At 37.9% G+C, this 24,357-nt stretch overlaps 1 protein-coding gene across 1 annotated transcript; it reads right to left on the reverse strand.

The window, feature by feature from the left end:
• Positions 1-1,158: 1,158 nt before the first annotated feature.
• Positions 1,159-24,118, reverse strand: LOC138191521 (carcinoembryonic antigen-related cell adhesion molecule 1-like). The gene is made up of 8 exons (XM_069138392.1): positions 24,073-24,118; positions 23,348-23,668; positions 21,723-22,001; positions 21,314-21,620; positions 19,903-20,078; positions 19,548-19,736; positions 7,233-7,535; positions 1,159-1,241 (listed from the first exon to the last, which is right to left on the reverse strand). The coding sequence occupies exons 1-8, from the start codon at positions 24,116-24,118 to the stop codon at positions 1,159-1,161; spliced, it is 1,704 nt and encodes a 567-aa protein (XP_068994493.1).
• Between the last annotated feature and the right edge of the window lie 239 nt (positions 24,119-24,357).

The following is a 24,357-nucleotide window of genomic DNA, read 5'->3' on the forward strand; positions in this document are numbered from 1 at the left end:
TTTTTAAATAACTGCACTATTGTTTAGTTAGTTTTAATTTAATTTATTTATTCTATCTTATTCTATTTTATTGTATATACTGTGCATTTTTATATTTAATTTTTTTTTTTTACTGTTATTTTACTGCTTTAATGACTTTACTGATTAATAAAGTAACTACCTAACCTACCTAAACTAACCTAGGTAGGTAGTTACTTTATTAATCCCCAAAGGGAAATTCTTTCACTACAGCAGCATTTATAGATACAGGAAAGCTGTTTCCTACCTACCTTAATAGTCTGTTTTAGTCCTTTACAGTCAAAGTAGGTCTCCTATTTATATCTTTGGAAGTTCCCCAACGTTCAAACAGTTCACCATTAGTCTCTTCCAATGGATTTTCGTTTGTTTGTTCGAATCCCCCAAAAAACGGAGATCTCAGAAACAAAGTGCAAATAAAATTGGATCCTTTAAGTTCCTCTGATTTTGTTCCTACCGCCTCTTCACACGGTCCAGCATCCCAGAGCAGCGGTGAAGATCCGGACGGGATACCAGACGGAGGAGCTCCTCCTCACTTGATGAATCCCTCAAAAAAAAAAAAAAAACAGCCTGCACACAAGAGTGCAGAATATCATGATATAGTCTGAGTTTCCTCTTGTTCCCTTCCATCACATTAGATTTACACAAAACGTTCACAACTTTAAAAACTTGTGACTAAATTATCTTATTTTGCCTCAATTTCAAACAATACACTTTTACATACTTTTACAACATATACAGTAACTTCAACAAAAATGCAACACACACACATAATTAATTCACATCATACAAAATGTTGTTATCCTGACTGGTTTTTCTTAGCCATGTTCCTCAAAGTAAATTACTCCCAATTCTCTGACACAACTTAGTTAACAACCTAACCTCAGGTAGTAACTCACCTGGACAATCCACTTAATTGGGAAGAAACGCCCGACGGAGTTCGTCCCGGTGAGAACTTCTCCCTCGACAGCTCCGCTGCGGCTCAGCATGTAACTCACTTGCAATCCTGCTGAATTCGCTCGATATCTCTCGGGAATCTCAAAACGTCGTACTTTGCTCCAAATCTTGTCTGCCTCCTTTAACCCGTCTCAGCTGCGGGGTCTGCATGAGGTGAGTGCGTGGTTCAGAGAGTGGGAGGGATGGCTAAGGGCTCTGCTCCGTGCAACCGACAGGACGTTTGGTGAGACGTTTAGTGAACGTCTGTAAATTGGGATACTCAACATTACCTGGGTTACATGCACAAGAAGATATACCGTCATTAAAATGTCACACACTCAAGAAGTCATTGATAATACAGCAATATCAACTAACATAAGTTATTGCATTAAATATTCATATAATAAATAAAAACACCTCACACCTGGAAAAACAACTCTCTGACACTGTCAAAAACCATTACATATCACATATACTGCTTCAAATAAGGGGATGACTTAAATGTCAAATCAGGCTGTGGCCCTATTTTAACAATGCCTCATTATTATTTTTCCGTTTTGCCTGCAATAGCAGGCGTTGATCATTTTCAAAATAAATAAACAAACAATATCAATGGGCTAAGCAAATGTAGCTTGTACATAAAGTATATTAATAGTTAACACAAAAGATCGTTGCTATAGTCTAAGCTTGCACGTACACAGTGGCGATTGTTGACTTTTCAACCAGATATAATGAGTCATTTAATTTTCCACACACATTAGTGAAGAGAAGAAGGAATATTCACCTCTGGAAGTCACTTCTGTCAAAGCGAGATGTTTTTCTGGTTCATGAGAAAAGCCTCTTGGATGTCCTGCTCACTCTTTCTCCTTAACTTGAATTAAGACCATATGTCCATGGCGTATTTATATGCAGCACTCGCATCATGCGTAGGAACAGATTGCATTGCTTTGCCCCAGGTGCTAAACCTGCCACAGGTACGTGCTAACCGTTTATTTACGTCCTAGTCGGGTATTTTTGAAGGTCCTCTGTGAAGTAGGGCAGCACTGGTTCCACTGCAGCCAGCGGTCGAAGCCAGCTGGTCCTCCTGCTGCGGCTCACACGGCGCTGCCGACTGGCCTTCATCGTCTCAATCTTCCAAGTAGTCATTACGGCAGACATGCTCGTCGTCCCTTTCAGCTGCTCTGCTCCCCGATGTTGTCCGAGCAGGGTTGTCCGTCTCCGTTGAAGTTTGCTGTTGTTTCGACCGATATTCAAGAAACTTCTTCACTTCCCTGAACTGCATGTTGGATGGTTGAATAGCGTCAGAAACACTCCGTCATCATTGTTCTTTTATCATTAAAACAAAAAAAAAACAAACATCAACTTCAGGATTTTGGTTGAACTGTTTACGATTTGGGGTAACAAATAAAAAGACGACTTCATTTTATGGGCAAACCGGTCAAAACCATTGAGACTGACTGCTGTCAATCAATCGAAGGACACCCTCGCTTATTGATCACACAGCACCCAATGAGTCAGCCATCACTCCCAGTATACAGTATGACATCAGAGGTTGACTCGCATCGTATTTACACTGTGTGCCACTTACAAAAGCACATTGTTACTGAGGGGCAGCAGGTTAAGAAGCACATCATATGGTGACATGTTTGCCCTCCCATTCTGTACATTCACATCAGGAATTATAGACACGTGACACATGGTCAATACTTCCTTGTTTCAGTTGGTTTGATGTTTGCGCCACAGTATTTGGACACGAACTTATCAGACTGTATTTCATTCTGAAATGCAAACTATAAACAATAGCAATAATAAAACATATTTATACACTAGGACAGCTTTCCTTTTTTTTTTTTCAAATTATAATTGAGTCTATCTGTCGATACCGAAGCCAACCATCTGTTTATGAAGTCTGAAGGAGGCTGATTTGCTAATTGGATGAGTTTAACTTTTGACCGAAGCTTCTAATTAAAAATCAACCAGAATGTGTTTTTCATGAAATGTTAGTTTCACCTAACAGACTTTGATGCTGAAGCTCATTATCCCCTGTGGAGACTCACATTGAAAAAAAACATTTATTTAACTTGGTAATTGAAAAGATTTAACAAAAAAATCTGTTCAATAAGATAATATAAGGGAATGAACATACTGCCATTGTCACATCAGTCAGTTTATTGCTTTATTGTTGATTTCTTACTCAAATTTGTTTTATATTACGTTCCATATTTTGGATAAAATATAAGTCTGTGTCTGTGACTAGTTTTACAAATTATAATGCCATAAATACCTTTTTGATAGCAGCTAAAACAGCACTAATAGTCCTCTGCGATCAAATAAAGGTCATGGTGGTTCTTAGATAAAGTGAACTTCTTGTTTCATTCCAGGTCTGAGATTATTTTGGAAGAAGTTGATTACCAACATTAATATCATCAATCATAAAGAATACTTGGATTTATGTATATTTCTTTGTTTCTGGCAGGTAAACATGCTGTATATAAGACTGTTGTTGTTTTTCAGTCTGGAAGCTGTTATATGAAATTTGAAACTCCTCCTTTAATTTACACTGTAAAATGTTGGAGGTCAATAGATAAAGTTGCCTTCAGTGAAATAGGACTACGTATTATGTACCAAACTTTGTATTTTTCAAAAATTCACATTTCAAAACTTTGAAGACACAAACACCATTAATTCCATTTGATTTGATCACTGCTCACCATATATCTTGAGAGTGGTGCGTCCTGACTGAACTCCTCCACCAGCTGGTGTAATGCTAACTAAGTAGTCTCCACTGTCTGTAAGAATCAGACTCCTGAGCACCATAGATCCAGTAGATGTGAAGAGAGTGATCCTGCCTTCATACTCAGGGTTAGTTAAGTTGACAGTACCTGAGGTTATTATATTCTGATCACCAAAAGTCCAGCTCACTGACAAAAATGGTGTTTCTGTTGGAGTCAGTGTAGTTTTGAACATCACACTCCCTCCTACAGCTGCATTCAGAGGACCATCTGGCAACACACCAGATCCTTCAGTTGAACCTGAAGGAGACAATCACAGAATTTGGCTATTAAAACATAAAAAACAACAGTGGACTTTACAGAGATTGGCACAAAACAGCAAGCTCATACAGTAGGCCTATAGTTTCATAGGTCAGAATAGGTCTTTAAGCGATTTCATTGAACTCGTATGAATGCCTGTTTTCTGCAAACGGCAACAAACCACCGACGAAGGTGAGGTTGTCAATGTAATTGTTAACCAGCTGGCATGCTGCATATTTTAGCTCCAAACTTTGTATTTGTAGCACGTAGAACATAGTTGCAGTATTCACGCTCTGACTTTTCAGTCTAGCTGCTGTTAATACCTAAGCTCCGTGGCAATCTACTGAAGGAACCTATGAACAGAATTTGACAAGAAGTTCTACACTTTAAATTTGAGACTCTTACCTGTAAATGTGACAGAGATGACCAGAAATAACAGTAACATAGCCATTGACATAAACCTTGTGATGTTTGCAGATGAGTAAACAGACTGTCCCCCTTGTTGAATGAAACCTATGTCTTGTCCATGTTATTAGAACAGCCCACTGAATTTGCAGCTCACCTAACAGTCTACAAAAGCTGTGAGACGACTCCCCACTGTGGTGAAAATGTGCTTGTGCAAGTAATTTAGAAGAAAACATTTTATTTTTAAAATTACAAATAACCTGGACGAAAGATAGGGAGAATGTTTTTTTATTACTGACTTACCAATCATTCAACACCGTAGGAAATAAACCTCAGCAATAATTCATTTATTTAACTAATGGCCAACATCAAAATGGAAAAGTTATTAATGGCTGCTGGGTTGACTTCACAATCGGTACGTAAAACCGTTGCTAATTATATTTATTTATTTGTCGTGTGTTTTCCGTCCCGTTACTATTAGTGGAGAACATCCTTATTTCCGCATTGGTGCTCTTTAAACCTTGTGCTACATTTCTTCAGCTTTTATAACTTTATTGACCAAATGTTTATGACCCAATTTGATTTGAACTGGAGGACTGAGTCTGTGAAGTTTCCAAGTATTAGAAGGTGCAAGAGGAACTAATATATTCTGCAAATATAGTTCATACAATCAAACCCATTTTGGCTATACAGATTCTATTTCTCTCATGGTTTAGATCCACAGCATGTCATGTCAGAGCATGAATGATGTATCATGCTTTTTGCTGGTGATCTTGATCAGATGATCTGCAAAACAAATCCAGCTCTATATCTTTTCTTTTTTTTACTAACGTTCCTCATTAAAGCTGCACAACAGTTAAGTTACAGTAACATTTCATCAAAATTTGGGCAATTAGAAATATACCAAAATAGAAGAACAGCTCTGTCTTGAAAAAATAGAACCTGCATCTCGAGTTTATTTTTAATGTTGATGTGTTAATAAGGAAATGGTTTTGATTAAAAGGACCAAAGGAAATAAACATGGTAAATTATCAACCAGTGCTTGTAGATGAACCTGATAAAATACAAGGTTACTTCCTCATATTGTTTTCATACTCTGAAACCAAACCATCATTCCCAGCAAAAGGGAACGACGAGAAGTGAAACACCACTTTATTTTGTATTTGACTTAATCATACTTATGATTAAATGGAAACAGCAATGATTTACTTAATTATCCTCGGAGCCATCTCTGATGAGTTATTGTACTTGATACAGCAGGTAAAAAAATATACTACTTGTTTCTAAAATAAAAAATTGTTGGGTTAAATGTTTAGTGTACAGTTTGTATGATGAAACATTTGTATGTCAATGATTTTAAAATGTTTAAGCAAATGTGGTCAGTTGACCTAAACAAATTGAAACAACATAAAACTCTCAAAGTTGAAGATTCTCTTCTTCATTCTCTGATCTATGTCCTGGAACAATTTTGCTTGATGAACAATTCTGCTACTAGTGCAAGTACTTATTAATTTGGTTTTGAAAATTACCTTGCCAGATCATTTTTGGCAAACATTTCATCATACATTCAGTGAAAATTCTAAAGAAGTAGACAAATTTGGGGGTGAAAAATTATGTAAAATGTCTTTTCCTAACTCGTAGTTTCCTACTATTGTGTTATTGGCTGCAGTAAAATAAGAAGGATTATACAAACAGAACAGAAAGCATATAAGTACAACATACAGTAGGGTACGTGCATCACAGCAAAGACACCAAAAATGAATTTAAACAGGACTAAGAATTTACTTTTAAATTTAAAAAAATGAATGCATTCACAAGAGTTCAATTGCGGTTTTAGTAGGCAATTAAATTTCTCCTTATGGAACTGTCCTCTTGTGAAAATTAGAAGTGCAGTGAACATTTATGTGACCCACTGACAACCTAACCAAGTAATTCTAACAACCAACTCAGCCTTATTTAGTTATTTGTTCGTATTGAAAACAATTGGTAGTCACACTAATCAATTATAGAAAATGTGTCATCCACAGCTAATTAAGGAAAATGTATGGGCATTCATTGTTGTCATAAAAAACGATGCAAGTAGCCTCGCCTAGGAGTGTCCATTTACTGTAAACTAGAATCTGTCACTGCAACTTTTAACCAATCAGAGAATCACATGGGGATATTTTGTAAGTGCACTATGTGACTCTGCAGTGTAGCAAGAATGACAAGGCAATTTAGTGGAATCAGGTGTTCTCGACAGCAGGATTATCTGAAGGAAAATGTAATACTTTGTGCGTATGAGCAATGTGGGTCGTTGTATTCAGGTAACCTTAGCGTAGCATCTTGTGAGCTAGCAAGGCATTTGATTGGTTAAGACAGGTACGAACAATGAGCCGGTCGACCCTTGAGGTGTTGTTCTGCAATAATATGGCATTTTGTGTGTACTTTGAAACAAACTGTATGTAATGTGGGCCTACCCAACTCTTCTTGGTTTGGAGCACTTCTTAAATACAGCTGCATAGTTATCCCCAAGGGGAATTTTTTTTTTTAAATTTCCCCTCGGGGATTAATAAAGTATTAAATAAAGTATTAAAAGCGGTCCTCAATATAAGTCAGTAATATATGTAATAAAATGTAACTATATGATTATAAATGGATACTATATGATTATAAATATGAATATAATATTTACAATGGAGGAAGTTCAGGATGAGTAAGGGGCTCAAGCTATGAGGCGGCATTCACCTGCCTTCAAGTAAGGCCAATAACGATAATTACATTTGAGCACTTCTGGAGTAATTCTCAAAAGTTTCCCAAAGTGTTCCCAAAAAGGACAGTGTGTGACAGTAATCTAAGTCTCACCGTGAACAGTGATGGAAGTGTTGGCCCTGAGCCGGGTGTCACTGCTCTGCACCACGTACACTCCTGAGTCGGCCACGGTGACGGAGCTCAGAGTGAGAGCTCCAGTGAGGACGTTGACTGACGCTCTGTCACGGTGACTGGGGAAAACCACCTGCTCGCCCGCCGCCCAGGCGAGGATGAGGGACGCTCCCACTGCCCAGTTTCCACTGTTCAGAGTCACAGAAGGAGACAGCGTCACTGTGTTCCCGACTACAACGGGGTGGATAGAGGGCTGGACCTCCACAGCACCAGAGGCCAGAAACCCTGACAAAAAGGAAGACAAAATAATTATATAAAGGACACAAATGACACCATGACAGTTCATTTTAAAAACCCATACAACTAACCTACCTTGTAATAAAGCCAGGAGTACAAGTGCTGAGATTCCTTCACTTTTCTTTTCCATGTTTTTTTTCGTGTTCTGACCATCTCCTTGCTATTTCTCATCTATTATAGTTGCCCACTGTACGTCCAGCCCCCTACCCTTAAGCATATAGCGACAACAGGTCTTATCTGCAGGTGTTTCTGGTTATTTGGTGTTCACTTATCAAACTTACAAAATGCAGGCATTTTTGTTTGCCATCGTGGGCGAAGTTCTGCAAATGCCCAATCAGCAAAATGACAAATTATGACAGAAGGTATGTGGGGCATGATTGGGGAGAAGGGGGTTGTGCGCAGTTTCTTTCTTTCCTTTTCTTAGTTTTTTTTGCAGTTAATATCACATTTTGTTTAATATTAATGCTGTTCCTCAACATCAGTGCCCTGTGTCTCTGTTCACGAACTCTTTCTTGGATTTAGGGATCCTTCCCTTCTTTCCACCCCTACTCCTGAAAGTTTTGGTGTACACACCTGAAATATGACACTTTCACAGCTGTTCTTTTTCTTGTGTCAAACACAAAAATTTCCCGTCAATACTGCACATGTTTTCAGCAGCTTCATACTGAATATAAATACACCTGTTATTTTCACAACTGAAACAATGAATCTCCTATCTGTTTCAAACATTAAGAAAAGCTCTCTTTTATAGCATTACACATTGAGCAGGCAAATAATTTTACCTTCCACACCCAGTGGCATTATTTGAGCTGTGGTGGTGCAAAGGTCAGTATCTGAGCACCTGTGTTATGTACCTGACACACAGAAGAGGTGATTGATGTCCAGGTCACATTATTTTTAGAGCATGGCAAGTGAATAACATGCTTAAAGGCCAAATATTCTGCACTTAGAAATTCAGTTTCTAAACACTGAATCAAATAGTTTACCAAAATACTTTATTACAGAACAGCAGTATGGCCTTTTATAGAGTATACTATACTGCATACGATAATTATTGATTCATTATACAGTATGTGAAACATAACTAATGCTGTAAGATGGAAAACTTGGGTCTGATTTTAACTATTTTTAAACTGGTATGTTAATCAATAATATTACAATATCATGTATCAGATGATTATATCTGAATTATTATGTTATATTTTAAATATGAATATGAAAGCCAGTAGCCAGCTGTCAAATGAATGTAGTGACGTAAAAAGTACAATATTGTCCTCAGAAATCTATCTTCAAGGAATGTGACTTAAAATGAAAATAGTAAATTACAGGTGCCTCAAATTTTTACATAAGAACTTCGAGTAACTGTAGTCATGTTCTACCACCTATTGTAATTAATGTAAACATGATCTAAACAGTCTTATTATCATAAAACTATATGACCTAATTGAAGTCTACATTGTGTTTTAAATATATTTCATATGCAAAGTTATGTTGCAATTTTAACAGGAAACATATCGTAAATATGAACCGGAGACATGGCAGGCCAAGCACACGGAATTAGAAGAAATATAATAATAATAATACTAAAGCAGTAGAAGCGCCATGCTGCGTGATTCTCTCATGTCGTGGCTTCATAATCTAACACCCTGATCATTAATGAGCACAGTCATCCTGATGGCACTGAGCCTGAAAATGAATGATACAGACCTGTTTGATAGGGGCCCCAGTTTGCCTTGAGAGCTTATCATTGTTATGATCATAATAATGTTTTTGTTTTTTTCAAAAATGTGACTATTTTGACATAAATAGATGCATGAATTCTTGAGTGGCATGTCTAGTCAGAATCTGTTTCAAAAAATGTGTATTCTTGCTTCCAGGTCAAATTATAGTTTGTGGGAAACTGTTGTGAGATTAACCCACAGTTACATAATCAAACTAAGGGGATTTTAATGATAATGTTACAGGTATTTTTTGCTTTGTTTTGCTTGTGGTGTGCCTAATCACTTTCCTATTGCAATTCACATTAAGTACCACATTATAAATCCTACAGGTCTTGGACTTCACCTTATCAGCTTAACATTGCATCTTCAGTGTTCTGTTGTATCAGCTAAACTTAACATTACTTCTTATCTTACTGAGAGAACAGCTCCTCCTCTTTACCATGCCCAAAAACTGAAAATACAATAAATTAATTCATCAAAATGTTATGAGGTGAGGTGTTTTTCCAGGACCCAAATGCAAGCTCACAGACTCAAGGTTTTCAAGTTCCAAAAATACAGTCTTTATTGTCCAGCGAAAAAACAAACAAAAAACTACAAACCAAAAGGTGACACCGAGCGTGTCCACTTTACGTCCAGTCGGGAGGGCAACTCAACCGACAGCTCCAGGGGGACATGGGTAACAGGGCAGCCGGCAGACCAACGGAAGGGACGGCGTCAACAATCTTCCAAGCCGGGAGGGCAACTCCACCGACTGATGATTTTGACGGGGGATATCCGCAGGAGACACAGAGGCCGGAGGAACGGGAACAGGAACGGGAACAGGAACAGGACTGACGGAGAGCTGACGGGGAGCAGACGGAAGACGGACGGAGAGCAGACAGAGGACGGACGGGTGGCTAAACAAAAATGCACCGACCACCAGAGTTGTGCAGGGGCAGGTTACATATAGTCTGGGGAGGTGATCAGGGAGATGCAGCACACCTGCAGGTGGTGATCAGGGGTGAGTGGCTGCATCTGCTGGGACTGGTGAGGGGCGTGGCCACGGGAGGTGAGTGGCGTGGCCACAGACAAAGACAGGGGACACAGGAGGAGAGGTGATCGGGGGCAAAACGGAGGACAAAACTGAACTCCTGACACAAAAAGCTTGACCGAAACCAAAAGACTGGAATAAAACGTTGGATAAATGGTGTTTTTCATTCTCAAAGAATCTCTGTTGCCTACATAATAGCCTACAGATCTGAGGCCTTTGTCAATGCTTCACTGACTATCAAGTATTTTGAAATTTCATGAATTTCAAAATGCTGTTCTGTCATTTTATTAATCGTGTCATATATATATATTAAAGAAAAAAGAAAACCAGTCATTCCATGGAAAGACAGCAACCGATCAAGAAAGTCACTGTTTTGGGAGAGTTAAACATAGATGGTGCACTATAACATGAACAGAGGCTGAGTGGTGGTCATACCTTAATAGCTTTTCGAACACCACCATACATTTACAGAAAAAACAACAGATTTGTAGTTTGCTGTTTCTACAGAAAAATATACAACTCTATTCCTTTACATGAATAAGTGTTTTAAATCCGTTTCTACTTTTGTTTGTGGAAGCAAAGACTGTTTTCTGATGTGCTGTCTAAGCACAAGTGAAAAAAAAATAAGCTACATTACCAGACATGTAAAAATAGTCTACATTTAAAAAGAAGCAAGTAATCTTTTTTCATTTTTTTTAACTGTTAGATGAAATATGATTAATTCTGTGGTTGTTTTTGAATTACGAGTAGAACTTTTTTTTCAGCCCTCCTGCTGGCTTTTTTCTTATTTGTTATTACCTATGGGTGCAATTTTATAGGCCTTGTGAAATTATTACAAAGATCCGTAAATCCGGAGTTATAATCCTCAAATACAGTAGTATACTACATATGTAGGGCACATTCAGTATGTTAGCAGAATAAGAAAACGTAACAATATATTAATATTAACAAGGACAATATTTTTGAGCCTCTATAATCACATTAGCCATCCAATCATAGACCATATGGATGGATGGATGGATGGATGGTTACTTTATTAATCCCACAAGGGGAACATTTTTTTCGCTACAGCAGCATTATAGATACAGGAAAAGCAATAAAACACAGTAAAAAATATTAAATATAAAAATGCACAATATATACAATAAAATAGAATAATATTAAATTAAATTAAACTAACTAAACAATAGTGCAAGGATTTAAACAAACAAGAAAACAAACAACCAACGTTGTTATTGTTGGGTGATTGATTTGGCCAGAGGTGAGTTATTGTACAGTCTTATTGCAGTCGGCAGGAATGATCTCCTGTATCTGTCCTTGTGACAGCGGAGCTGGAGGAGTCTACTGGAGAAAGTGCTCCGCTGTCCCTGCAGCAGGTGGTGGAGAGGCTGGTCGGGATTATCCAATATGGATAGATTAAGTATTTAATTAAAAGTACTTAGTATCTATCTGCTCATGTACAAGATTTTTGTATCAGAATTACTTCTGCAGTCAGGAAATGAAGTGCTCCCACCCATTAGTGCCACCAGCAGAACACAGTAAAGTTTCTTCCCGTAGAATATCACAGGAACGCTCCTCATGTGTGACTCCACTGTGGGTTTACAGTCCGTCTTATTTAAGATCACCAGCGGAGGAAGTTATTTTCAAAATGTATGACTATGGTAATAAACATTGCATCATCTTGTTTACTTGGTAGTTAAATGAAATATTATCCATAACAATGAAAGATTTCCAAAATAATGAGGAAATTTCATTATTTTGCATTTTTACAGTGTGAAGGTTGAGTTTGTTTATGTGAGCTTTATAAGTTGTGGGGTGATGTGGCAGTTTATTTGTTTGTTTGGGGTTATTATAAATTCCATTAATGTATGATGAGTCTAAAGCACCGACACAACATGTAGAAAGAGCTGTGCTAAATCTACACAATTGTTGTCAGTTTGGGCAGAGCACCGCATGTAGCACTAGATGGCGCCGTCAGACTGGAGTTTATCATTAGTTGTAGAGCCCTCCTCCTCCTCTAAATAGAGCTTGTATTTAATGAATTGTAGTTACTACAGCAGCCTTGCAACAGGTTGGTATGAAGCAGATCAAGCAAATCTCGTTCAAACATGACAATATGTTCTTTCTCTTTTCTTGTCCTTCGTGTGATCATTAAACAGAGACATTATTTAGGTAGGTAGGTAGGTAGGTATTTACTTAGCGACAGGAATGTAACTTTTGTGTCCCTTTACATGAAAGCTAGACGGTGAGCAAGATAGTAAAGTACGTCTGATAAAATTACCTGACTATAACAATATTTATTTCTGTAATATTACGTTTTTATTAAGTTAAAGGTTTACTATGACTTGTGAGAGATGAGTCTTCCCAGCTGTCACACACTATGATAAGTCAGTAAATAATGTCTGTGTCCAAACAGATGGGGCTCTCCTGGTGAAAGACGTACAAAGACAAAGAATAAAAGTTGATCTGTGCAGCCGCTAATCTGTCTGTTAGGAGTGGTCTTCTTTTAAATGGGAGTAAAAGCACCACGGAAGAATAGTATATTTTGTAACTTCTGTCATTTATTCATTAACATAGCACATTTACAGCACTTTTATTGGAGTAATTTCTATTGCTGTGATGACATTAGGTACGCACAGCAACATGTCTTTTCACATTGAACTTTGAATTTATTACTGCAATTTAAAGGGTGTGCCATTCTTGGAAAATGTATTTAATTTAGCATACTGCCTACAACTCCTTCCTCCTTTATTCATTCACAGCTGTTTGTTTGTTTTTATTTCTCCTTGTATTTCATTTCTTACACAAAGAAAACAAGCATGAAATCAAGCTAGACCAGTTTGCATGTTCTAATAAAGACATGGTCAGTTACTACAGAGAGCAAAGAGAAGCATTTTACTTATTTCCTGCCTGGGTGATATCATTGTTTAAAAGACACACTGTATAATAATAACAAAGAAAATGAGGAACATGAAGTTTTACTATGCTGCACTGAACTTCTTAAAAATTCCCACCTGCATTTGAAGTTTGCTATTTACTGCATTTCAAATAACAGGAACAAACTATTGTGGACTGAGACTTGTATACACAAGAAAAAAAGAGAACTTTGTGGTATGTGTGCATGTGCAATGTTTGCAAATGCACAAATAACAGAATGTGCTCTGCAAACTCCAGCAAAAAAAAAATATATTTTTTTACTAATTTGAATAAAACAATCAGATTATTAAATATTATGATCATCATTATTATTAAATACAATTATTATTAATAAGTTATATTCATTGGTTGAATAGTAAAACAAAAATGAAGAGTTGACAGAGTTCAGTGGGAAAGAAGTAATGATAAAACACAATGTTTGAAAAAGTTACATTTTTAAACAATATTTCCTTTCAACGCAGGAAAAGCCAGCCGTGTGAACAACACAGAGGGACTTTGATCTTTAGTAATGAGTAACTGGGGGGGAAGGGAAAGCTGGACAAAAGATCCATATTCAAGAGCTTGTGTATAAAATATGATTCAATAAATGCGTTGTGCAACACTGAACCATGAGTTTGTTAACAATAGATTACTGTGATGGTGGTCAACAGTTTTAACAAAAGAGTATGTTGTTGATCTAATGAGGTTAATCAGAAACCTGGCTTTAGATGTTTACTGAAGTCCCTCTGCTTAAATACACCTGTGTCATGTTACCTGATGATGTTTATACATCTAAAATTGCAGTTGCCACACCTCTCAATCATGCATTTGTAAAGTGATATCAGATAAAAAAAATAAAAATAATAATAATTAGGGTTCCCTTCTAAAAAAAACACTAAAATCAAATTTCAGCGGTTGGTGAAAATTACAACAAAACAGATTGTCCATTCAGAAAGATTTTTGAGATTGTTGGTTGTCAACAGTTTTAATTTTAGTCAGCATCTTCAGGAAAATAAAGTTTTAAAAAGCCTATTGCAACTCTCTTGAATCAAACTAAATAAACCCTTTCAAGTAGTGTGTTCTGCTTTGTGAACAGAGAACCTTTTTGTAAAAAAAAAAAAAAAAAAAAAAAAAAAAAGAAAAGGCAATGCAACAACAGTACCGAATGCCTTAGAAATATTATAGAGGACAAATGTCATAAAAATAAGACATTTACATTTCATTTGAATATGTCTTACTATATGATTGATTGTACTGTCATGATATGTATAAATAAACAAGTGATTATGATATAAATTAATTATTATGTATTGATACGTAATTGATAATATTTATTAATTTAACTGCGTACAATTAGTGTGTGTGGTCATGTAAACTATCATCCTTTTTCTATTACAACTATTGAAATTTGTGGACAGAGGAAGCTCCTTATCTTATCATAACCATTTCTGACTTTACTGTAAACGGGTTCTTATTAAGTTCAGTTTCCGCATATCTGCTGGATGGACTTAAGACTTACAGGATTTTTTTTTTTTTTTGTGCTTGTAGATATCCATCAAATAACCACTGGACTCTTCTAACTTTGTTTGTCATCTATTGTTTCCTCTGTGGTTCTGAGTGGAACTAAAAAATATTTTATGTATTTCTACATGCATGGCCGATTATTGAAACTCCAGACCTTTCTTTTGTGGGATGATAAAGTTCAATTTAACGTTAATCTTTCCACAGCCGATAGATGATTAGAGCTCCCTTTCATAATGACAAATCAACAAGCTCCACTCATGTCCAGTAGTATCCAGGAAAATCCATGTCCTCACAATATAAATTAAACGAATATTACTATATACTGCATCAAACTGGTGTAACTAATCTGTCAAAAAAAATTATTTTTCTAAAATGTTAAATAAATATCAGAGTTAATCTATAACTGAAAAGCTGCAAACTGGAATCTCACACAGTTTACATGTGGAGTGAAATATCACATCAGACCTGTGACAAACATTAAGACCAAGCAAACAACTGAATCACAAAGAGAATACTAATGTCATGTACACATAGAGACAGGAAAACTACTAAAAGCATGCCAGCAAACTGGGAAACAATGTGCCTTCTGATATCAATCATGGCAATAATTGTCGGAGCTGGTTGATTATTAACCACTGATAAAGTGCTTTGACTAGGTAAACTAAGGTCCAAATCATTCTGCCATAAAGGCGCTGGGAGGGAAGTGGAGCTGTCTCTTCATATCTGCTGCTTTTGGCCCCCAGTCTTACCAGGATCCATCATTTCTAAAGCGATCAGTTTTTGCGGATCTGAGAGTACATTTGTGCATCAGGTTGGCCTTCTCAATCGCTGCAAGTGCACATCATACGAAGGGGGGGATGATGCTGCAGGACGACTCCTGTTTATTCTGGCCTGAGCGTAGTCTGTAGAGGCATTCTGTGAATCCAGCTGGGCTGACCCACCACCTCTGTTCTGGGAAAAATTGACATCTGCATAGTTCAGCTCCTTGACAATAAGAAGAGGAGAAAGATATTAGACAACTGTTTTCAGTAAAGTTCAGCAGATTTCATCATCTCAATTCTATGAAATCTAACTTTGGTTTAAAATAAAATCACAATAAACAAAATATGAATAGGGTTCTCACTCTATGTCATATTCCCTGACTGTTCCCTGACCTATAATGAACAGAAAAAAAAGCCGTTGTGGTGAGTAGACAAGAAACAGCAACATTTCTGTTAAAAACAGGTTGACGCATGCCTCTCTGGCTGTACCGATATTGAAATACATGAAATACACGTCTAAATGCCTGATGCAGAGGAAAAGACTTTATCTAACAATATTAGTAATTAGCTCACAACCTAATAAGCTACATTTTCAATGTCTGTCAGTAACCACTAATGCCACCAAACATACACATTGACTATAACTAGGTAACCAACTTTATAGCTACATATATGGAAAATATTACATTTTGATAAATGGTAACTAAAATCTAAACATGCAAACAAAATTCCCTTATATTCCATGACTTGGCCCAAAAAAAAATATTAAATTCCCTGACTTTTCCTTTCTGAAAACATTTTTTTTTTTTTAATACCCTGACATTCCCTGAAATTCCCTGACCCCTGGGAACCCTGTATACAAGAAATAAAAAAGTTGCATCAAGCTGCAATGTGGGGTTAATACACTTATAAACTTGTATTCCATTGTATTAACTGTATATTTTCTTCCTGGTTCAAAGTCTGATCTTGAGCACGCTGGTAAACAGAAGATGAGTTTGACAGATGGGGGAGGGGAGTCTCTGTGGATCAGCCCAGACAATCCTGATCACAGATTAGCTGCTAAAACACATTAGCCACTACAAAAAGAATCTCACAAAATAGATTGTTTGAAAAAAAACGTCTATGGGGAGCATAATTTCAGTATCTCATGCATATTTATTTGACATTTATTGAAATTATGGATTTACTTTTAATACTGCACAAAGGCACATGTTGTGCTTAACCGTACTGTGCACTATAAGATTGTGTGTGTATGTGGATAGTACTGTATGTACAGTGGATACGGAAAGTATTCAGACCCCTTTAAATTTTTCACTCTTTGTTTCATTGCAGCCATTTGCTAAAATCAAAAAAGTTCACTTTATTTCTCATTAATGTACACTCAGCACCCCATCTTGACAGAAAAAAACAGAAATGTAGAAATTTGTGCAAATGTATTAAAAAAGAAAAACTGAAATATCACATGGTCATAAGTATTCAGACCCTTTGCTGTGACACTCATATTTAACTCACATGCTGTCCATTTCTTCTGATCCTCCTTGAGATGGTTCTACTCCTTCATTGGAGTCCAGCTGTGTTTAATTAAACTGATTGGACTTGATTAGGAAAGGCACACACCTGTCTATATAAGACCTTACAGCTCACAGTGCATGTCAGAGCAAATGAGAATCATGAGGTCGAAGGAACTGTCCAAGGAGCTCAGAGACAGAATTGTGGCAAGGCACAGATCTGGCCAAGGTTACAAAATAATTTCTGCAGTACTCAAGGTTCCTAAGAGCACAGTGGCCTCCATAATCCTTAAATGGAAGAAGTTTGGGACGACCAGAACTCTTCCTAGACCTGGCCGTCCAGACAAACTGAGCAATCGTGGGAGAAGAGCCTTGGTGAGAGAGGTAAAGAAGAACCCAAAGATCACTGTGGCTGAGCTCCAGAGATGCAGTAGGGAGATGGGAGAAAGTTCCACAAAGTCAACTATCACTGCAGCCCTCCACCAGTCGGGGCTTTATGGCAGAGTGGCCCGACGGAAGCCTCTCCTCAGTGCAAGACATATGAAAGCCCGCATAGAGTTTGCCAAAAAAAACACATGAAGGACTCCCAGACTATGAGAAATAAGATTATCTGGTCTGATGAGACCAAGATTGAACTTTTTGGTGTTAATTCTAAGCGGTATGTGTGGAGAAAACCAGGCACTGCTCATCACCTGCCCAATACAATCCCAACAGTGAAACATGGTGGTGGCAGCATCATGCTATGGGGGTGTTTTTCAGCTGCAGGGACAGGACGACTGGTTGCAATTGAAGGAAAGATGAATGCGGCCAAGTACAGAGATATCCTGGAAGGAAACCTCTTCCAGAGTGCTCTGGACCTCAGACTGGGCTGAAGGTTCACCTTCCAACAAGACAATGACCCGAAGCACACAGCTAAAATAACAAAGGAGTGGCTTCGGAACAACTCTGTGACCATTCTTGACTGGCCCAGCCAGAGCCCTGACCTAAACCCAATTGAGCATCTCTGGAGAGACCTGAAAATGGCTGTCCACCAACGTTCACCATCCAACCTGACGGAACTGGAGAGGATCTGCAAGGAAGAATGGCAGAGGATCCCCAAATCCAGGTGTGAAAATCTTGTTGCATCATTCCCAAGAAGACTCATGGCTGTACTAGCTCAAAAGGGTGCTTCTACTCAATACTGAGCAAAGGGTCTGAATACTTATGACCATGTGATATTTCAGTTTTTCTTTTTTAATAAATGTGCACAAATTTCTACAGTTCTGTTTTTTTCTGGGAAGATGGGGTGCTGAGTGTACATTAATGAGAAATAAAATGAACTTTTTTGATTTTAGCAAATGGCTGCAATGAAACAAAGAGTGAAAAATTTAAAGGGGTCTGAATACTTTCCGTACCCACTGTAAGTCTTGCATTATGGTTAACTGATGTCTCATGACTACATATTTGAGTATATTTAGAGGCACTGATAATTTGTACCTGATTTGAGAATGCTGCATTGTCCTGGCCTGCACCTCCTTTAAAAACAAGAAATAAAGAATTCTTAAAGTTTAATCAAAGGGGTGAATAATAATGTGCAAATGCACCAACAAATATTCAACACACATTCGCATGTACCAACACACACTTACCCGTTACGGTGGAGGTGTTCCCATTGGATAATGGCTTCATACGTTGTCTGTTTAAATAAATAATGAGCTGTCAACAAGCAAATTAAGCACGACACAGACATTCGGAGTCTAAAACGAAGGATTAGAACTACACAGATAATATATATTTTCGGACTACCAAAAGCTGCACACTGCCAAGTGACCATTTGTTGCACATCAACCTGTCATTGATGTTTAGTTACACTGCTGAATTCTTGAAATAAAGTTTTACCATTATTGTGATTATCAATTCATTTTAAAAAAGAATGTTTGCCTGGCTGAATTTCAAAGTTATTTTCCACTTACTTTTTTTGATACATGTAGCACACTGCTGCAACAATGAGAGCAACAATGACTGCAACTGCAACGACTATTCCAGCGATGCAGCCAGCAGGACATGGGGATGGCTTATCTGGGAAGGTATAAATGAGAACACTCTTTTTTTTTTTTAAAACAGACAGTTTCATTATCTCAAAAGCATCTAATAATTTATTTCTTTTTGTGAGTTCATATATGGCTAGATTTCAGTGTTCACTTCAGATTACAGTACTGATATCTCCTTTGGCTGGAGAAGCCTGTGTTTGGCAGAAGGTGGATCCACTGTGAAGCAAGCATCTTTCCTCAGGTTAATTTTTTGCTAAATTAAGTGAAGATTTGCATTTCAAATGACTGTTGTCTCATGAGCTTAAACTAAATCTTCTGTGTTTAGTTGGTAGGAAAGATCTGGAGGGAAAAACTTCAGGAAGCCTTCTACTCTTTAAATTATTCATGGTAATACTATACACAGACCACAATATCCAAGAATATGAACAATATCTTCAATCTAGGTACCTGTTACAGACAGTTGATACACCACCAATGATTCTCTCTCCGTTACACTATTCTGTGCTTTACAGGTGTAGTTGCCGCTGTCAGAAAGTTCTGCCTCGTCTTTAAAGAACTCAGCTGAATAGTTTATCACGGTCCCATTCAACATCCAGGTGTAAGTGGCAGACGGCACGGACTCAGAGGAGCAAATCATTTTGATGTTGTCTTTCACATCTATCTCACTTTGACCTGTGATTTGAACATTTTCTGGTCCATCTGAAAAAAGGAGAAATATTTTTTACAGCACACAAATGTTTTTTATCCCAGTCCACTGCCTGAACAAAACAACAAAATGTTTCAGTAATCTATTGTCATTTATGGCTCAATATTTTGTCAAACTATGAGAGAACAGGAAATGTAAACTCAAGATCATGTTACTTACATTTAACAACCAGTCGGTAGCTAGGTTCATCGTTGCTGACTGGGTTGCTGATTTTACAGAAATATTCTCCGCTGTCTGTTTTATTCAGAGTGAGAAAAGACAACACTGTGTTGTTGTCGTAAAGTATAAAGTTGTCATCCCGGATCCCGTCAGCTTCATGCTTCACTCTCCACTCTCTGGTAAAGATAGAGCCGGCAGCATCACAGGTTAAGTTGACAGAAGTCCCCTCAACTGTCAGGTTTGTTGATGGTGTGACTGAAGCTCCTGATATTCTCTCTGTTGGTAAAAGATAAAGGGTGTTGCAATGAAAAAAAATCCAGAACAGAAACTAAACACTGATACATAACCCTTGTTTAAGTTAGCAAACAGTGTCCTATTTAGGCTACACATCCGGTACGTACCGTTCTGAGACACATTTACAACATTCACTCTCCTTTCAGCTGTTCTAGTCTCTACAAACCAGTGTCCATGTGCAATAGCTAAATTGGTCCACAGCACCAAACCTGTTAGTTTCACAATAACAGTTTAAATTCTTGGAGATTCCTACTTTTGAGACTAGGTTTTTGAAGAAGGAAGTCGTGTGACGGAGTAAAGTCTGCAAGTAGGTCGAAGGTTGTTAGAAGAATCAAACACAAACTTTCACCCAGAAGACTGGTGTTATGAGTCCAAGAGAAAGCAAAAATCATGAGTAAACTTAAGTTACATATTCAACTTGCATAAAATATGTAAATCAACGATGTAATGTTATGTATTCAAGTACCATACCTATTTTAACCTAAACAGAGATTTATTTCTTCAACCTAACTGAAGCACCTTGTGATAATGTGGATCTGACTTGATCTGATTGGAGACCCGGTGATACTACTTCCTGCCCACTGATAGCTGTAACCTGACTGCACCACAGGCCTGTCAATCAAACAGACACACCCCCAAAAACACAACTTTTTGAGGCTTATTCTCTAATTAACAACAGGATTATTTTCAGATAGATGGCCAGAAAACTAATAAGAAGGAGCAACTTTAGCTAGAAACACCCAAATTACTTCTGGAAAAAATGTATTGACTTCAAATTTGATGAGAAGCTGAATGGGAGTCCATGGAGCCAGAGACTTACTGGAGCCAACATCTAGCGGCAATCGGTCGTATTGCAGTGTAAAGCACTTCTGGATCGGCCTGATTTTAGTTTTTACCCGTAAGCTTTGTCCACTTTTATATGCAGTCTATGTCTGTTATGTTCATCAGCTAACCAAGATTGGAACTGAAAATTCAAGTAACCTAATGTTAAATTCAAAGCTGTTTGATGTTTTTTATTTGGTTATTTTACCACAGTTCCAATTTAATGGTAACTGCCACTAATTTGAGATAATTATTCTGTGCACATAGACACTTAAATGACAGCTCTTTGACACACATCAATGCTACATCCTCAAAATCTCTTAATTTGAATTCATTCAGCACAAAGAAAGCTGAAGGTTCAGATGTCTGATATCTCAGAGTTTTGTCATTAAAGGCCTGACAGCTGTAGTTTCCACTTTGACTCATCTGAATGTTCATGAGTCTGAGCTCTGGTCCAGTATCAGACAGCAGGACTCCATTCAGAAACCAGTAAAACAGAGCAGGGGGTCTAGAGACAGCTGAGCAGATCAGGCTGATGTTTGATCCTTCTTCAAAGTGTGCTTCTGATGGAGATACCGTCAAATTGATATTTTCTGGTCCAACTGAGTTTAGAGGAAAAACACAAAAATAAGATGTGGCTCTCTGTGATGTTTGCATGCAGATGTTGTCAGATAAATCACTGATCATGTAGCTGAGTAACTCACAGCTGATGGAGAGGTTTACTGGTTCACTGGTGCCATTACTGATAGGATTAAACACATGACACTCCAATGGTCCCTGGTCATAGCGGGTCACATTGACTATAGTGAGAGTGGAGCCTCCATCAGTGAGCTGAACTCTGTCACTTTCTGTAACCTCAGAGCTGCTGTTCAGCCAGAGGAAAGAGAGGGAGGATCCAGAGGAGGAGCAGGACAGACTGACAGAACTGTTGAACTCAACCAAGTCTGCACTTTTAGGAGTTACTGTTACATTGGAGACCGGCACTGTGGGTGATAAACACACGATAAGAAACAATACAATGATTAGAATAAATTGTATCTAAGCAGTCTTGGCTGATGTTCTGATGCCTCTACGAGGGTGGACCGCGAATGATGCGCAGAACCGTGATGTTCATCATCATCAGTTCTTGAGAGACATATTGGTGAGCTCTGGACAGTGAGCATGGCAATTTCTCTGTAGACACAACAAGACAGAGCACAAACATTGAAATCTGCAATGGAGACCCTTACAATGCTTCAGGAAGACTACAGCAATGAAGCAATGAGCCTGAAGAGGTGTATCAAGTGACAATCGTGTTTCTGAGGGGAGGATCATCATTGTCCAAAACTGAAAAAGGTGCATCAGGTCAGACTCAACCTGGTGGGTTTTCTTTGACATTCATGGGGCTTTACGCCGATAATTTGTCCTCCAGGCTGAACGTGACGTTCTGAGCCAACTGAAGAAAAACATTCAGTAAAAATGACCTGAACTGGAGCACAATGGCATTTCAGTAGCCCAACATGAGTGCGCCTGCTCTCGGGGCGTACAAGTTTCTGACCCGCAACAACACAATAGTCGCTCTCCACCACTCTGACTCGCCGGATTTGGTTAATAATTTGTCACAAACTTTGACGTGTGCTCTCTGCTCAAGTTTCAGGTGCCAAAGCATCTTGATCATTGCTCACAAAAACGTGTTTAACTCGGGTTTTTGATCACGCAACTAAATTTGTAACACTTCATCATGAGGATTACACCTTCCTCCTGCTCTGTGAACGTCACGATACTGTGCATGATCCACCCTTGTATTAGCTCCTGCTGAGTCTCAAAAGGCAGAGCAGTATTATCCTGCATTTATTTGATGGCAGTGATGCACAGACTGAATAAAATTACACTACTTAAAACAGTTACTGGACACTGGTCAGAAAACATTAACTTTAAAATGTGTCTTGCTTGCTAGTGTTTTTTTTTTGTTTTTTAAGACAGCTATAGGGAAGCTAATAAATAGTGTAGCTAATAAAATCTACGACAGGTATTCTTACACATTGTTGATAGTATGGAAGCTATTACAGCAGTCATATACGGACAAATAAGGAGCACAACAGACCTGTACCCAAGCGAAATATTTTATATTTGAGACATTATAGAATTTGCTAGATGCTCAATTTCACTAACATTGGAAAACTCCTCCTTTAATTTACACTGTAAAATGTTGGAGGTCAATAGATAAAGTAGCCTTCAGTGAAATAGGACTACGTATTATGTACCAAACTTTGTATTTTTCAAAAATTTACATTTCAAAACATTGAAGACACAAACACCATTAATTACATTTGATTTGATCACTGCTCACCATGTATCTTGAGAGTGGTGCTTCCGAACTGAACTCCTCCAACAGTTGGTGTAATGACAATTGAGTAGTCTCCACTGTCTGTAAGAGTCAGACTCCTGAGCTCCAGAGATCCAGTAGATGTGAAGAGAGTGATCCTGCCTTCATACTCAAGGGAAGTTGTGTTGACAGTAGTAAAGGTTATTATATTCTTAAAACCAAAAGACCAGGCCACTGAGTGAAGTGGTGTTTCTGTTGGAGTCAGTGTAGTATTGAACATCACACTCCCTCCTACAGCTGCATTCAGAGGAACATCTGGCAACACACCAGATCCTTCAGTTAAACCTGAAGGAGACAATCACAGAATTTGGCTATTAAAACATAAAAAATATCAGTGAACTTTACAGAGATTGGCACAAAACAGCAAGCTCATACAGTAGGCCTATAGTTTCATAGGTCAGAATAGGTCTTAAGCGATTTCATTGAACTCGTATGAATGCCTGTTTTCTGCAAACAGCAACAAACCACCGACGAAGGTGAGGTTGTCAATGTAATCGTTAACCAGCTGTCATGCTGCATATTTTAGCTCCAAACTTTGTATTTGTAGCACGTAGAACATAGTTGCAGTATTCACGGTCTGACTTTTCAGTCTAGCTGCTGTTAATACCTAAGCTCCGTGGCAATCTACTGAAGGAACCTATGAGCAGAATTTGACAAGAAGTTCTACACTTTAAATTTGAGACTCTTACCTGTAAATGCGACAGAGATGACCAGAAGTAACAGAAACATAGCCATTGACATAAACCTTGTGATGTTTGCAGATGAGTAAACTGACTGTCCCCCCTGTTGAATGAAACCTATTCTTGTCCATGTTATTAGAACAGCCCACTGAATTTGCAGCTCACCTAACAGTCTACAAAAGCTGTGAGACGACTCCCCACTGTGGTGAAAATGTGCTTGTGCAAGTAATTTAGAAGAAAACATTTTATTTTTAAAATTACAAATAACCTGGACGAAAGATAGGGAGAATGTTT

Source organism: Embiotoca jacksoni, unplaced genomic scaffold (genome assembly GCF_022577435.1).
Source record: "Embiotoca jacksoni isolate LCO1_2020_lvr unplaced genomic scaffold, fEmbJac1.0.p SCAF_11, whole genome shotgun sequence".
Taxonomy (NCBI): domain Eukaryota; kingdom Metazoa; phylum Chordata; class Actinopteri; family Embiotocidae; genus Embiotoca; species Embiotoca jacksoni.